Source organism: Hermetia illucens, chromosome 1 (assembly GCF_905115235.1).
Source record: "Hermetia illucens chromosome 1, iHerIll2.2.curated.20191125, whole genome shotgun sequence".
Lineage (NCBI taxonomy): Eukaryota > Metazoa > Arthropoda > Insecta > Diptera > Stratiomyidae > Hermetia > Hermetia illucens.
Window position 1 is genome coordinate 126,824,866 of NC_051849.1, and position 18,277 is coordinate 126,843,142.

The following is an 18,277-nucleotide window of genomic DNA, read 5'->3' on the forward strand; positions in this document are numbered from 1 at the left end:
ACATGAAAATTGAAGGAAATCGGAAATTTATGTTCCGAAAGAATGAAAAACATATACTCACCTAATACTTCCTTTGACAAATTTAAAACTTCAAACTCCTACCTTCTTATCGATCGATAATGTAGGGTCATACATCAGTTTTTCATTGGCACCAGACTGATGAAATACTGACCGTGTAGGGTAGGTCATAGATTACTCCTCCCCCATTTTCAGATAAGTAAAAATTCTACTCATTGGTGAAATTAAAAGCATGTGAATACTCTTCGATACAACTATTGTTATTATGTTAAATACATCACTTTTAGAATGCCTTTGACTCGAAACACAAAGTTACATGATTTTTCCTTTAACTAATCAACGCCACTGCTTATCTAATTCAAAAATTTGGTCCTGGCCGCGGCGGTCCTTCCGGTTTTTTCACTCGTTCAATATCATCATCGCTACTACTACTGTCGCTGGTACTTGAACTGCTACTGCTTGACATGTCATTTCTCGGACGTCGTTCCGGAATTTTGTATGGAAACTGTTTTCCGCTTTTTATTATTCCATCGCGTAAGCGCATTAGCGCTGTCCTATTTATATGCTCTAAGCAAACATCTTTAATAGCCAGATTTAAAACTTCCAATCCTTCGTTAAACTTCTCTTTCGTTGAGAGTATATCAAGCCAGCAACTGTAGGCATTCCCAATAGCACCTTCACTAACTTTACCAGTGCGCAGGGTATTAACGAGCCCACGCATTATTTCGTCGTCTTGGCTTTCGCGCGCCTTTTGCAGAACGCGTTGGAACATTAGTTGCGGATGTGTTGAAAGATATTTGTCCCATAGGTTTTTACTACTTTCATTATTTTTTTCAATAATATTATAAATCCAACAAATGTTAATCGGCCCAAAATAGTTCTTCGAAGCATACTTAACGGCAAGTTCCTCAACTGAAAAGAAATTTTTTTCTTTTGAGTACATTGAAAACAATATTTCAAAATTTTAGTTTATTTGTTAATTTGCCACTTTTCAACTACTTACATTTTGGATAAAGATTTGGATTACTGTCGAGAATTCCTAGAGCTCCGCCCCGAGGGAATTTGCTAGCCAATTCTCCTAACTTTTCGTCGGTTTTCGCGTTGTCGAAATCGTTCATAAGGCCATTCAAATAGTTTTCAGCATTTCCAGCCACAATGTGTGCATGGCATAATTTATTATCGAAAGATACTAAACGTTTAGTTTCATCTGTTATCGTTTCACCAATCCGTTCGATCACTCCAATATCACCTGCGTTTGCAACTTTGTTTAGATAGAATTTTAGTATGCGTGGCACAGGGTATAACTTTTCATCAAGCATTTCAAAAACATACTTAGTGGCCTCGTTCAAACGGCCAGCCTTCACTAGAGCTTCTACCATGATTGAATGATCGCCAATGCTAAACTTTGTTCCTTCATTTAATTGTTCACGTATTAACTGTGCAGTTTCAATGTCCCCACGTTTAACAGCTTCTCTGTACTGATTCAGAGATGGTCCTTTCCGGTTGTTTTCCTTTATGGGTAGGTGTTTCTCTTCTTCAATTCTAGGTGCAGCTTCCGACGACTTCTTAACCCATTTATCATTTGGCACAACAAAGGGAATGTCAATTTTCTTCTTCCGCAAAAACTCGGCAAGCTTCACTAAAAACGCATCCGTTGGCGTGATATCATCTTCTTGCATTTTCGTCCACAAGCTTAACGCCTTGTTAACTTCATCATTTTTGCAATAGCTAAGCAGCAAGTTATAGTATATATCAGCCCGATCAATATGATTCAAATCCTTCGTCGCTTCAATTAGTCCTTCTAACGATTGAATCATTCCTTCGCTGCGATATCTCTCACAAGCAGCATTAATACGTTGCGGCCTGTTTCGGAGCCCGGGAGTTTCCAAGATTTTTCTCGCTTGACGAATTCTGCCGCAGTCGATAAATGAAAATACCAAATCATATAAACTGTTCACCTCCCCGTGAATATTAGTGCTTAAATCTGTCAACCGTTGTAGATTAGCGGCATCTTCAGCTTGGATTAAACGACATGCTAGTTCGTTCTTCCAAGGTGTCACTTGATATTTATTACATATATCTTCAAATTTGCTCATGGCTTTATTAAGGTTAGTATTTCCCTCAAGCAAATATACCTTAACAAGCGGACCCAGCATTACATTTGACGGTTCAATGTAATTGTTATCTACAAGCGTATTGAATAGGTGCTGCAAATCCTCGTCATTACCAGTCTCAGCCATACTATTCAGAACTCGCCAACAACTGGTCTTGTAATTGAAATTCTTCTCTTCACTTTGAAGTTCATCTTTCTTGTTATTTATGAGAAATTCAACTGCTTCATTCAGTTTGCCCGCTTTAACCATGAGTTCCACAACGTGAATAGTTTTCAAATTATCGAGAACAAAATCTGCTTCTTTTGCTTTTACCCTTCCATACACCTCTAATGCTTTTTCTAGATTGTTGTGATGGCAATAAAGATCTATAAGTTGTGCATATACTCCACTTCCTAAAACATAGTTTTCATTTTCTAATTTTGAGAGAACTTCCTCGGTTTTTTTAATGTCCTTTGATCTGAAACAAGCTACCAGCAAAGTTCGTTTTAATCCATTAGTATTTTCGTTTTTCGCTTCGGCAGTCGCAAGCACTTTCTCGATGTGGGGAATAGACATGTTCTGCAATCCAACTCGACGCCCACCATCTGCTTTCTCTACTTCTACGGGTTCTAGTTCACCTGAACTCAATTTGCCCAGCAACTCTGATATTCTCGCTGTCATTTCAGAACCGAACTTTTCCTGGATCTTCTCTGCTTGGGCACTAGTTATAGACAAGCCTTCAGATACTAGTCCCGACAGAATCTGCTCCATTTTTTCAACACGATTTACCTTTGAATAATTCACCAATTCATAAATCAGCTGCCCTAACTGATCGGCTTGACTAACTTTCTTGCCTTCACTAATGTATTCATCCTTATTCTCCAATTGATTCTGTTGGAAAAACGTTTGCCTACTCAAACCATCATAAAAACAACGAACGAATCTTAGGAAAGAATCAACGTCATTAGTCTTTCCCAGTGCAGAAATCAACGGTTTCCGGAATAGACCAGGATTGTAATAAGACTTCGTTTGCAATGCGATTTTCGTTGCTTCTTTCAATTTATTCAGATTTAGAAGGTGATAAACAACAGCAGCAGTAGCTGAGGCTGGGCTAACGCCTGCGTCGCATAAAATATCCACAATACGTTCTGGGTTTCTTTCTTTGAGATTTGGTATGACGTAATCGCGTAATGTTTCACCATTTGGATGAACATCGAATTCATCCTGCATTCTTTTCAATACGCCTACGATACCATCCTGCGATGATGAACACAGAAGAGGCCAAAAGTAATGTTGACGTAAGGGTAATTCCGTTTTCTGCATTTCACGTAGCAAAAGTAAAGTCAAATCTACTGCCCCCATGTTAAGACCTGCTTCAACTGCTACTAACAATGGCTTAGAATGCAAACCATTCTCCTTCATATCGTTGCAAATTGTCACAATTCTCTCCGCAGATCGACCAACTTTCACTAATTGTTTGATGAAAAAGTTACCTGTATCGAGTAATTCTCCATCGGCTTTAGTGTTTCGCGGCATAGTTTTTACGACTTCGTACGCAACATCTTCGTATCCCTTATTTGTCAATCGAAGAGCTGTGTTCACAGCTTCCTGGTTGTATCCCGCCGATTTACGGAGCTTCTTTAAGACAGCGTTTACTTTTTCCTTATGGCCGTTTATTGCTAGAGCATAAACAACGTCAAGTAAATCTTTATCAAGCAGATAAATCTCGTTTTTATCACATTCCTCCAATGCCTTTAATATCGAATCCAATTGGCCATGACGTGCATAACTGCAAAGCAACGTTGCATACGTATCTGCGCTTGGTTCTAAACCAGCCTGTTTCATTACACCCAGAATACCGGTAGCTGATTCTAGATCATTAGCCTAAAGTAAAATCAAATAATTTTTCATATAAATATGAACATGTCATAAACTGTACCTGAGAATGTCCCAGAATGAGTGCATTGAAAACGTTTTCATTCACTGGCATTTCCTTCTCACGCATAAATTCCAAAATTCTCGTAGCTCCATCTATATCCCCTTGTTGGCAATATCGTGCAATTAAACGTTGGTAGGTCACCCTATTTGGTTCAACACCTTTTGTTTCCAAATCCGACAGAAAGTCAGCGGGCGAGAACGAGTGTTCGTTTTCTAGGTATACACGCAACAATGCATTATAATGCGAAATATCCATCGGAACATTGAGTGAGTTAAGAGTCTTCCATATTTCCTGGACGAGCGCGGTACGTACTTCAGGCAATTCTTCCGGAACTAAATTGCCACAGCATCGTATTACCAATAATGACTGAGAGCTAGTGGCTGAGCGTTGCTGACGAATCTCCTCCAAAACTTCTTCAATATCGTGTCGGGATATGCGACCTGATCTTCGAACATCTTGATCAAGTCTTTTCAAATATTTGTCAACATTTTGGGTTGGTTTCGGAACAGCCGTTGAAAAAGGGCTACAAGTTTAAAAATTATCATATGTAAAAAGTATGTAATTATAAAGTAATGGAGCGAAGCATCGGCCAGCTAATTGAACGAATTGTAATGAAGTGCACTAATACTAGCGTAATTCCAAATATTTCCGCGCTACTTTATTATCAATAACTGCTGACAGTATCGAAGGTCATCTCTTAACAAAACCACACCGAAAAGCAGCAGAGGGAAGAAAGACAAGATCTAGAAGAGAATATAATCCAATAACACCAAATGATTGTGCAAAAAATTAGATTGTCTTTCGAAAAAGGATTTCTTGAGCACCGTTTGGAAAATGGATAATGCGCACTCATATGTGTATTCACAGATACCATAGAGGAGATATGTAAATTAATATATAATTGAGTTTACTAATTAAGATAATTAGATCAAAATATATATTTATTATATATTTAGGTTAAGTATATTTCTTGGCTTACTCCGCTGAAGAAGGCAGTAAGTGCCTGTCGAAATACGTATTCGGTGAATAATAAAAACTCAATGACTTAAAGGAAATTGAAATTTGTGTATTATTGATCATGACTTTTCTTACATTTGCGGGAGTTTTAACTCAAAAAGTAATCAACCTTTCGGGAAGGTATATTTTTAAGGATATTTTTTGTTGCATAATTTGTGAAAAAATAGTGAAAATTGATGCAAAATTTTCAATTTTGATTATTTTCACCTACATTCAGGTTAGTATTCTTAGAAAATAAGTAAATAATGTCAAATTAGACCTTTTTGGATTTCAAATAAAAATTGGAGTCGCTTCACGTTCCACAGTTGGAGAACCCTATTTACGACCTTCAGTCGACTAATGCCGCGTAACTTTATTTTTGGCGTAATTATTTTTAAAAAAATTGTTCGAACTATGACTAATATAACGTCCAAATTTGATTGAATTTCAAATAATTCTTCCCACTAAAAAAAACCTGAAAATGTGATTTCTAATGTGATCTATCCCCTGTTGAGACGTTCGTGTTCTAAAGCATTCCATGAAGCCAGAATTTTTTTTTAATAACCCGAGATGCTAATCAAAGTTATAATCAGGCTTTGGCAGTATTCCCATATTTTCACGCTGATTAAATAACAAATTTCAATTTTCGGAGGCTTTTGAGTCCGATTTCTGTTACATATACAGGGAGACCGGACAACTGAACAAACGGTATGCCTCATGTAATTATAAGCAAAAAATATAAAGTAATTTTTTTTCGATTTCTTAACCCCTTAGCTATCACAGCCATTTTAATTTTTTAAAAACGTTTGTCTTGAAAATTCTAAAATCGCAATAACTCAAAAACTATAATAGCTAGGCTATTAGAATGAACGTTCAATCCTTGGTAGGACTTTGTTCTAAAATGTGATTTTGCATCAATAAAACAAGACATTAATAAAGTTGCAAATGCAAAAATTGTGTTTTTTGCTCTCGAAATTTTTCTGTTTAACTAATTTTTTCTCGAATTTTAACAGACACACTTTACTTCTTACAAAAAATCTCAATTTATAGTAGTTATAATAGGTACAAGGTAAATGGAAAACCACACATTGAAAAATACACCAAACACCTGAACCCAAAGACACGAAATAGATAGAAACCTTTCAACCATACCTTTTGTTAAGATTCATTGGAAAACACCATTAACACTTCTGTGTAATTCGGTTTTAAATACTAGGGGTTCGTAAGTGCATTTGAAAAAATTACCAATTAATTCGGCTGCAATTCTAAGTGTTACTGCAACTTTCTAAAATCATCGGAGATTGAAACAAACATAACTCGGCAGCAATTTCAACAATAAAAAAAAAGGAAGTTTATTCTTATCATTTCAAGCCAAAGTGGAGGATATTTTTGCGATTGGCTTCAAGAACGAATTAGAGAAAATTGTAGCTTCACTAAAAACATTTTATTTATTGACGAATGCCGGGACATTTAATTATCGCAATACCCATCGATGGATTAAATCGTGGAGCATATTATCAAAATCGACCGAAAATTTGGGAAGGAATTATTGGAGGCCAAATTACAGGGTCTTATATACTCCCAATCGATTGATATCTTTTTTTGTGGGAGGTCCCGCTCGATTTATTAGAAAATGTGCCTTTGGCAGAAGGAGCAGGATTCTTAACGAAGAATATGAACGGTAGATAAACCTAGATTCACTATCGTTTGCGATGCCTGTAAAGTATTTTTAGAACTTATATGGATAGCTTTTCCTTTACAAGTAAATTTTTAATTTTCGCAAATAATTATTTATTTTGGGAGTTAATTATTGCCTTCTTCAGTACTTAGCTACCAGAAGCTTCCGTAATAAGTACTTATTTGCGAAAATGAAAACACGTAACCCGTTATGAGCCAGCACTATGGCTTACAAGATCGACCGAATTAAAATCACATGGTAGTCCATACCTGTCAGGACATTTGAACTCAAAGGTCCTTAGAAGAATTTTCTTCCAAAACTACTAATCTTACTACAAATATATCAAGCAGTAGGTAGTTGCCGCAAAAGAGTATCCCATTGCCTATTAATCGAGGTAGCTCATTTGAGGGTAAATTTTTTAATAAAAACATTTAGAATATAATTATCTTTGAATTTTCATCCATCAAAATATAGGTTAAGTTTTTTTCGTGCTTTAACATGTTTTATGTGAACCAAAACTGCAACAAAATGGTGCATCTGCACAAAATCTAGGCCTCAAAATACATCTTATTCCGATATCTATTCACATTAATAATGGCATATTAATATATTTTAGAAATTTATCGTAAAACTCTCCTTAAGTTTATCCTAGAAATACAAGAGTTGGCATAAGGGATATCAGTATCAATTGGCCGAAGCAGGTATATTTATGTATATGTATGTGTTAATTAAGTTTGCGGGTGGTGTTCAATAGGGTAGACATGTGTGCACCCCAGTAACTGTGGTATTTACTTTAATTACATATTTGTATGCTTTTATGCACGGGGTAAAGTGGATGGGTTTGTTTATTTAGGATTAGTACAATATTGTTGTCTTTGTTATGTACATATGTATATCTGGAGTTTAGCAATTAATGAAGGAATATTTTGCATTTGTAGCTATGTACGAATAGAAAACCATGCATTGGAAATTCTTCACATAATATATGTCTATCAGAAACACTTTTCTCCAAAACGATTCAAACAAAATTCAGTGAACATATGCGAACAGTAAATGACGTAAATTTACGTGGAGCTTAAAGGTAGGCTGTCCGGATAACTGAGTGGTTAAAGCAAAAGGCTGTCGTACAGAAGGTCGCGGTTCAAATTTCACTGGTGGCAGTGGAATTTGTATCGTGATCGTGACGCCGGATACTAGTCGACTCAGCTGTGAATGAGTAGCTGAATCAAATCAGGGTAATAATCTCGGACGAGCGCAATGCTGACCACATTGCCTCCTATAGGGTACTGTAATCCTGTAGTGTACTGTTACGGTCTAGAATGAACTGCTCTCACACTTCAAGGTACTGATCCAATTGAATTGTTGCGCCAACGGTTATTATTATTATTAAATGAGGCTCCTCACAAGTCCAGAGGGAGAATGTAAAATATTTTTCTACCTTATGTACCCGTGTGGGGTATCAAATGGAAGGCCTCAATCAGTACTTTCACAAGCAGATTTTAGTTTTTACGTAAATTGTGAAATGGATGAGTGAGGGTGAATAAGTGCCAGCTTAAAGTGAGATAAGACTAGCTACCCATCGAAAAAATCTAAAAAAAAAAATCAAGGTGATGGACTTATATGAAATCTAAGCCTCAAAATATGTCCCATACCGATATCTGCTCAAATAAACTTACTAATAATATATCATCAATTTTTTTAAATTAATCGGAAAACCCCTCTAATGTTCATCATAAGGATAGGTATCTTCAGCAGCATAGAGAATAGTATCGCTCATAATACTGCAAAGTTTCATGAAAATCCGTCTATTAATATCAAAATTATAGCAGTCAAAATTTATCAATTTCGGCGGATTTTCTGCATCTAAAGCCATTCAAATAAGATGCTGGCGTCATAATTATCCAGAATAATTGAGAGGTCTAGTTCCAAAAACCTCTTTTTTCAAAAAACGGAAAACGACGAAAAACTGATTCCCACCACATGTGACTGCTGATTGTAAAGCTGAAGCGTCCAGCTTTCGGTAGTCCGACTATAGGAAACAATTTATGATTTACTTTTACAGGTTCATAACGGCACTAATTGATTATTTAGGATAAAATGATATGGACATGGTTTTATTACAATTGAGTATGTTAAAAATTGAGTTAAACTGCAAAATTATTTGGAGAGGAGAACACACTTTTGCGTTTGGAAATTTATTACTTCCAAACGGCTTACTTTATTTATAGAAATTGTTTTAGAGCAAGGTCTTGGTTACAATCCAGCGCTTATTTTAGTATCCTAGTTGTGATAGTTTTTGAGTCATTGCGATTTTAGTGTTTTAAAGACAAATTTATTTAAAAAAAATTAAAATGCCGAAAAATTTACTTTTTAAGGTTTTGTGTAAAACAAAACCTTATTAAAATCGATTCAATGTCTGTCTGTCTGTCACACGCATTTTTCTCCAAAACGGCTGAACCGATCCAAACAAAATTTGGTGGACAGATGGGAACTATGAAATCCCACGCATACAGCGAGTGGCATAAATTTAGGTGGAGTTTAAAGGGGGGCTCCCCATACATGTAAAGGGGGGATTCAAAAATATTTTTCACCGGATATAGTTTTGTAGAGTATCAAATGAAAGGTCCCAATTTGTACTTTCCGAAACTGACCTTAGTTTTGGCATAAATTGCAAAATGCGTGAGTAAGGAGTCAAAATGTACACACTTGAAAGGAGACAGGACTCATTTTCGGAAACCACCCAACCTAAAAATCCGAAAAAAATCAGAGTGGTGCGCCTAAATGAAATCTAGGCCTCAAAAATGTCCCATTCCGATATCTGCTCAAATAAACTTACTAATAGTATATTACTACTTTTTAAAAATTTACTGAAAAACCCTCCTTAAATTCATCCTAGGACTTCTGAATTTTGTACTAGCATAGAGGACAACATTTCGTATATACGTGCTAAATTTCGTGGAAATCTGGCAATTAACGCCAAAGTTATAACAGTTCAAACTTAGCAATTTCGCGCGAATTTACTGCTTCCAAAGCCATGCAAATCAGATGCTGACGTCATAATTACCTGGAATAATTGACATTCGCGTGAAATATTAAAGTCGCACTTATGAAGAATCTATTTATCTGCAGCCCTTTTTAAGGTTTTGTTTAAGACACTTATGTGAAATCTAATCTTCGAGAGATGTCCCATTCCGATATCTGCTCAAATAAATTTACTAATAGTACATTATCAACTTTTAGAAATTGACTAAAAAAGTCCCCTTATGTTCATCCTAGGTGTACTAAATTTTGCGGCATAGAGGACAGTCTCGTGCATACACATGCCAAGTTCCATGAAAATCCAACTATTAGTGTCAAAGTTATAGAAGTTGAAACTTATCAATTTCGTGCTAATTAACAGGATCCTAAGCCATACAAATAAGATGCTGACGTCATAATTAACGAGAATAATTGAAATTCGAGGGAATTATTAAAATTCCATTCAAGAAGAACCTAATTCTCCCTAGCCCTTTTTTATATTTGATGTTGGTTAAATTGTTGGCATTTGCTAATAATATTAAACTCAGAGTGTGAAGCGTATGAGGTTGACCATTATCAACACAGCGCTTTCCATCGAATGATTTATTTAAATCGCTTTCTAGAAAATAGAGGGGAATGGAATTTTTATCTATATTATACGGAGCTGTTGTGCACTCGTCGCTCCTTACATCTTTTTCTTTTTCTTCAGCCTTCAGTTCACAAGCGGGGTCGGCTCGTGGTGATCGGTTTCGTCATTTTATTTTATCAAATGCCTGATCAGGATGTAATCTCGACACCTTTAAATCCCCATACAGCATATCAAGCCACCATTGTTTAGGCCGGCTTTTCGGTTGCTCACCATTGCTGTCGATGTTCTGACCAATACTGGTTGTTGAATTCTCCTTAGCGTGAATTACGTGACCACATCATCGAAAACGGCTCTCTTGCAGTTTTTCCACGATAGGTGCAAACCCATATCGATCGCGGAAATTCTCATTTCAGACGTAATCAAAACGTGTCACGCCACCAGTGCAATGCAACATTTTCGTCCCCATTACCGCAAGTCTCGTTCATTGTCCTTTATAGTCGGCCAACACTCGGAACTATAGAGAGCCTGCAGATGGGCGACATTGCAGTAAATTTTAGATTTGGGACGTGCGCTGATACGTCGATCCTAATGAACACCAGTTGGGGAATGCCACTTCATCCAGGTTGCATTAATGCATGAAACAATTTCATTACGCAGTTCTCCATTGGCTGACAACAATGACTCGAGATATTTAAAATGCTGAGTTCTGGCAATGGCAGTAACCTGCCCTTCAAGATATTTAAATCGCTCAGTTCTGGCAATGGCAGTATCCTGCCCAGAACTGAGCGATTTCAACATCTCGGGTTAATGCTATAAGCCAATAAAGAACTACGTTTCCGGTTTCCCGACTTGTTATTATTTACATAGAATTACATGAGGAATCAAATAGACGAGTTATTTTAAAACACCCTGTATAATAGAGTATTCACCTTGAAAAACAACGAATTTTACGAAAGTTTCAGAAACTTGATGAGAAATCACTTTCTTCACTCCATACACACCTGCACACACAACCCTTTAGCAACCTGAGGCGAAACTCCGCTATGTTTTTTACATAATATATTGATCCCAAGCCTAGGCGAAAGAGGAAGATCCCAGTATTATCCTCCGCAAAATAAAAACAAATTTGTTTAGATGAAGGAAAGAGGCAAATAAAGTATACATAACATAACTCCATCACATTAAATCCTTCTTAATCTTCCCTTGAATGTTAGGACATTCACTACTATCGACCCGACTGAAAAGTTTTTACTTCCTCCCCTTTTCTGCGCCATGAAGCTCTAGTGCAGCAATAGTGGGCCATACTGAGATAGTGGATTCCACCAGACGAAATAGTCCGTCATAGAGATTTCTTTCAATTCTGATCAGAATTATCTTTTCAATTGTTTCCCTTCGTCTCCTTTGTTGTGTAGACAAGGTCTTCAACTGCCACACTTATTGAGACGTAAAGTAGCATCCTCTATTGTTGGCTAGCACGAGTTGCTATATTGCCAAATGTTGTCATTAAAACGCTTAGTTTATTTTAGTCTTGTCACACAAACAAAAGTTAATAAGGATTTCGGATGCGATAGTAATTATGACGGGCCGTAAAATGTTTTTGGTAGAGATGGTTTTACAAGAGGGAATTGTGTTATCTTCTTTCTATAATATAATTTAATCGTTTTAATGTACTAAATGATGTAACGAGTATTCACAGAAAAAATAAAATTTCAGATTTGACATTTTCTAAGAAGTATGCTAGTGAACTTTATGTTTATTTAGCGTCGTAAGTGCGTCTTTAATTCATTCATATCTGAGAAAAATTTGAAAATTATCACGAGCGTTCGAAGAATTGGAAAATGATGTGATCATTATGAGGTGAAAGATGTTTCCTTTGATATAGGTGTGATTTTAAAGATTTGGAGGTTCAACGTGCACTCACCAAACCAGGGTTTATTTGGCGGAAAATTTCAAAGAAAGATTTTCGCTTTTCGAAGAAATTAGCGTGGTATTCCGCATGTCATATTGCTTTTACATTTTCGTCCATGAGAGATATTTCAATGTTAAATCCTGTGTTAAAAGCATGGCAACTTTGTCGGCTATTTCGTTGTGTATTATTCCGAGATAATCGGGTTTAAAATTTCACGTTTATTGTTCATTTTAAAAATTAACTTACATAATATTCTTGAGATAGTGTACTTAGAGAATATGTGATAAACAAATTTGCGGTTTCCACGGCCATCACAACTGTAATTAACTTCTTAAGTTCTCTTTTCCAATGTTTTATTCCAAAAAAATGAGGACGTATGTAATTTTTCATATTCCGACTTTGTATAACGGAGTGTCGAAAACTGGACCATTCGGACCTGCCTTGTACAATTGGGATTGGTAAAATGGTGAAGATGTATTTGGCAAGTTCTTAGCAACTGTACTGTATTGCACTTTGCTTCTGACGACAGTATTGGTTTTTTTATAGTTTTAAGATTCTGTGAGGCTGTTTGAGGGTTGATGAGGTCTTCGGCAGAGTTGGGGATGTTTGAGGGGTGAAAACAGGATGACGGACTCCAGTTTGGACTTCGTCTGAGATTTTATCTCAATTTTGCATCGTCATATGCCCTCTGCTGGTTCCTAACCGTTCCCTTCCTCAACTGCCTTCCCGCTGGTGAAAGAAATTTCCTGATTTGGCCGTGGTTTGCCAATATTTCTCGTAAAAGCAATAACGCTATACTTATCTCTGTTCACTGGGAATTTCAAGGTGTTACATTTATTCACAAAAACGGTCAACCTGTTTTTGTAGTAGCCTGTCCACCTGATCGTAAATCTCACTGCTGGCAGTGGAATTTGTATCTTGATTTGACGTCGTATACCAGTCGACTCAGCTGTGAATGAGTACCTGAGTCAAATCAGCATAATAATCTTGAACGAGCATAATGCTGACCACATTGCCTCCTACAGGGTACTGTAATCCTGTAGTGCACTGTTACGGTCTTGAATGAAGTACTATACCACACTTCAAGGCACTGATCCAATTGGATTGTTGCGCAGTAATGTAGGCTATAATATAGAGCATCTTACCAAGTTCGGTGACAATCGCACTATTACTAACAAAGTTATAATAGATCAAAGTTGCTGCTTCTTGGCAAATTCAAGACTATGAATATTAATATCACCCGAAAGCATATACTCTCACATAATATATGCATGTATTATGCGCTACGTACTAAGAAATACACAAAACCTTTCATACCTGAAGCGTCCAACTTCCGATTTCCCAACTTGTTTGTATCTAGGAAAAAGGAAAGTCTTTCCTTGGTCATAAAATTAAGAATTTTGGCGAAATTGTTTATTAGGGAGATAGCTCTGAACTTCATGGTATTGTTCAGATCAATGTGGATTTTGAATATTGGAATAATCTTGACTGTCCTCCAAGCCCCATTAATCGCGTTCAGAAAGTGTAATTTGGTTTCTTCATTCATGCCTTTATCTCATGATTTAAGTTGTCTGGATTTGTCAAGAACTGCGGAACTACTGACGCAATACATGCTGCGCGGTTACTCAGGGAAAAACACCGTGAGAAGCATCGCCCCCTTCACATTGCATTTCTGGATCTGGAGAAAGCGTTTGACCGTGTACCACACGAACTCATCTGGTATGCTTTACGACAACACTTCGTGCCACCGATCCGAAAAGTAAAGTTCGAAGTATGGCGAGTGTGTCAAAACCGCTTCGTGTCTCTGTTGGTATTCATCAAAGAAGCGCCCTCTCACCACTCCTCTTTGAACTTGTTATGGACACCGTCACACAGGATATCCAACGTCCAGCGCCCTACTCACTGCTTTATGCAGATGATGTTTTCCTAGCATCTGATAGCAAAAATGGTCTCGAGCAACTTGTCCAAAAATGGAATGATCGCCTCATGAAACACGGTCTCAGATTGAATTTAAGCAAAACTGAATTTTTGACAACCGATCCCCATGAAACAGGCACAATCACTGTCAGCGGCAGTGATCTGCCCAGAACTGAGTGATTTAAATACCTCGGATCAACGCTATCAGCCAATGGAGAACTGCGTTATGAAATTGCTTCACGCATTAACGCAACCTGGATGAAGTGGCGTTCCACAACTGGTATTCTTTGTGATCGACGTATCAACGAACGTCTCAAATCTAAAATTTACCGCAATGTCGTCCGTTCAGTCGCTCTCTATGGTTCTGAGTGTTGGCCTACTATAAAAGACAATGAACGGCGTCTTGCGGTAATGGAGACGAAGATTGGACTAGTGGCGTCACAAGTTTAGATCACATCCGAAATGAGGATATCCGCGATCGTTATGGGGTTGCATCGATTGTGGAAAAGTTGCGAGAGAGGCATCTTCGATGGTATGGTCACGCAATTCGTGCCAACAAGAATTCACTTGCCAAGATTGGTCTGAACATCGAAGTCGATGGTAAACGACCAAAAGGCAGACCTAAACAACGGTGGCTTGATACGCTAGATGGGAAGAAGAAAAAGAAGAATCGTTGGCACAACAAGCCATACTGGATCAGGGCCTCGAAGTGTATTAGACCACTTCATTCAAGACGGCAACGGTACACTACAGTACACTCTAGGAGGCAATGTGGTCAGCATTGCGCTCGCCCGAGTTTATTACGCTGACTTGACTCAGGTACTCATTCACAGCTAAGTCGACTGATATTCGACTTCCAGTCACGATAACAAATCCCTCCGCCACCAGCCAGATTTGAACCACGACCCTATTATTAACAAAGCCTTTGAAAGTTCAATTTCTGCATTTCACGTAAATTTATTACACTCTAAGACGTGTATGACGTCATCATCATATAAAGTGAACTTATCTCAACGGCAGGGTCCATGGGGTCATTATCGTTTTTAGTTATTTGAACAGGCATGTAACGTTGAATAAGTTGGACATGTGGGTATATTGTACTTTGGCAAAATGGGATTTGGTTCGGCGATTCTCCCAGGAAGGTTAATTTTACAATGTCCGTGACCTCTTTGTTGTCACTGTCAGTTCTTGAGAACCTCTAGACTTTGATTACTTTCTTGTTGGACTCTGAGGTTTGAATAATTCTCTTTCGTTCCATCCAGCCTATCAAGCCACCGTTGTACCGGCCGGTCTTTTGGTCGCATACCATAGACTTCGATGTTCAGAATCTTAGCTCGTTAGCGCGAATTAGGTGACCATACCATCAAAGACGCCTCTCGCAGCTTTTCTACGATCGGTGCAACTCTATACCGATCGCAGCCACGGTAAATTTTAGATTCGAGATGTTCGTTGATACGTCGATCGTAAAGAACACCAGTTGTGAAACGCCATTTCATGCAGGTTGCGTTAATGTATGTACCAATTTCATAACGCAGCTTTCCATTGGCTGATAGCATTGATCCGAGATATTTAAATCGCTGTTCTGCGCAGGTTACTGCCGCTGGCAGTGGTTGTGTCCGTTTTTCTAGATGCAGAAATGCAATGTAAAGAGGATGATGCCTCTCACGGTGTTTCTCCATGAGTAACTGCGCAGCGTGTATTGCGTCAATAATTCCGCAGTTGTTGCCAATTCCGGCTTGATTCACGGTTATTTCAACGATTTCGCCAATACGGTTGTCAAGAATGCATGGATCGGACGATAATTTGAACATTTTGCTGGACTACCTTTTTTTTTCATATTGGAGTTGTAGTACTTGCTCGCCAGATAGTGTTCTACCTTCCGTCCAATTAAGTGATACACTCTTATAGAAGCCGTAGCGACCCGTCGTACTAAACGGTATGAAGGGCTTAAGGCCGCCTTTTTTGCCCGTGAATCTGTTATAAAACGGTTAGCAACTTGGGCCATTTTGAAGAATCCCGCTCTCTCACATTTGACGTTGGCAATGTCCTTACTATATTTGAGGGCTTTTTTTTTTTCTAACGGCTCCATGCGCTCCCTTTTGTCCCGATTTGTCTAGATTCGGTCCACTAAAACCGAATACTGTCTGTATTTGATGTTTTTATCGTACAAATTCATTTCCGGGGCCTTTGCAGGCGCGTCACCGCTCATGGGTGGAGTTTCCCACAGGAAAGGAAGCCTTGGCTACTTCGGACATATTTTCAGTCAGATTGGTTATCTTAACATTGGGAGATTCATCTTGTTAGCATGGAGGCTGCTCTTTTATTTGAACCAGGGTCATCATGGTGGAACACTTTGTGGGGCACTTCGTTTTGCGGACGAGGAGCTGTTTTTCAATACTAGTTTCTCCGTTGCAAAATTGAAATTTTCGCCAAGGACAGGATCCGGCAGGCACCAGACATTTCTGGGTTGTCCCCAGCTATCAAAAGTTTACCAAGGGGTACCGTTAAATCCCCTTCCATACTAAAAAGCTTCCACACATGTAGCTCTAACCTGTGCTAAGTACACAGGAAGGAAAGCAGGAAATAGCAGACACCCTTCCTACTGAGAAACAAATTCCTTTATGCACTCAGAAAGCAAAGAAATCAGCCAAATTCGTCAAACGATAATTTAATGAAAAAAACTTTATGGAGTTGCTGATATTTCGCAATCACATGCAAATTCAGCGAGAAAAAAATGCCGTTCAAGGAACCGTACTGAAGACCGCCACTACGCAATACCATACACTCCACTCGGCAACCAAGGTGACGACTAAAACACAAGGGAAGATCTTAATGGTACTTCGCACATCCGAAACCCGCTCCGGTCTGATCGAGGAAACGTACGTGTATACCCTACGAGCTACAAGCAATAAGTGAAACCATTGTGTAGCCAAATATTCTTACATAAAAAATAAAAACCTTTCATACATGAAGCGCCGAACCTCCGCGTTTCGACTCGTTTCTAGTTTCTATTTACCATAAAATAAATGCGTTTTTTCCACATGCTTAGCATACGAACACTTCTGCGGCCTACTGTGTGTCCATTCTATCAATGATTAACCTAAAAGTTGGCTATTGTTTGAGTGCTACTTTCGTGCATTATTCTTCATAATTTTCTCGAAAGACAACAGTTCATCTATTGCAAGCTTGCAAGCGAATCTACCTATGTACGCAAATTTGCTAAACAATAAGATTTCCAGACATTGAATTGCATAAGACTCCGACCGGCCAAATTGTAAATTCATTTATCACGTATATCTTAAACATGAATTTTCATTGAAACTTACTGTGTTAGCGCACCGCACAAACATTGTGTGTTTTGCACCAAACCCTCTTCAGCTTCACGTGTCGAATTGAATATGAAACTCCTCGTGAATCCCGCAAAATAGCGGACAAATTTCCCGGAACGCAGCATCGAAGCCATTTTTCAAGAAGGAAACTGTCAAAGCCAAATGCGTGTTAGATGCCTACCGTTTGACGCATAAAAAGCCCGTGAGCCTCACGAAGTGTGCTGTTTGATGGTCGCGTCTAATCGCCATTGTTTTTCGTTACGTCAATTTCGATCGCACTCCCCGTAACAACGCGAGACAACATTGAGACGAGATGCGAATTACATGAAGTATTTTCTAAATAATTACCTCTTGAAAATTATGTTTTAACAGTTAAACGCTCAGAAGCAAAAGAAACGACATTCGCCTCGCTCGTCGCCGTCCGCATTGCAAGTCTCGCGGCCGCTAACTACTCGCAGATTATAGCTGTTTTACATGAGCTGCGTGCGGTATGGTACTCGCAGAGTACACGACGGCAAGCGTGGTGAAAGTCGTTCCTTTTCCTTGTAAGTGTTTACTTGTCAAAAGAGAAATTTGAGGAGGTATTTATTTCGAAAATACTTCATTTGATTGTATGTATTTTATGCAATGTGATTTAATGGAATATTCTCTTTCTTCCTCACCTGATTTTACAATTCGTCGCAATGCTTTTAAGTCACAACGCGATCAAAAACCGGCCTAACGTTGCCGGTTAGACGCAAACCCCAAATGGTACGCTTTGCGAGGCTCGCGAGCGCTCAGAACTTCAACTT

General features: G+C 38.3%; 1 protein-coding gene across 1 annotated transcript; it reads right to left on the reverse strand.

Annotated features, from left to right (window-relative positions):
• Nucleotides 1-257: 257 nt before the first annotated feature.
• Nucleotides 258-17,708, reverse strand: LOC119651788 (leucine-rich PPR motif-containing protein, mitochondrial). Its single transcript, XM_038055553.1, has 4 exons — nt 17,484-17,708; nt 4,051-4,573; nt 1,022-3,995; nt 258-930 (listed from the first exon to the last, which is right to left on the reverse strand). The coding sequence occupies exons 1-4, from the start codon at nt 17,618-17,620 to the stop codon at nt 377-379; spliced, it is 4,188 nt and encodes a 1,395-aa protein (XP_037911481.1). The 5' UTR covers nt 17,621-17,708; the 3' UTR covers nt 258-376.
• Nucleotides 17,709-18,277: the final 569 nt, after the last annotated feature.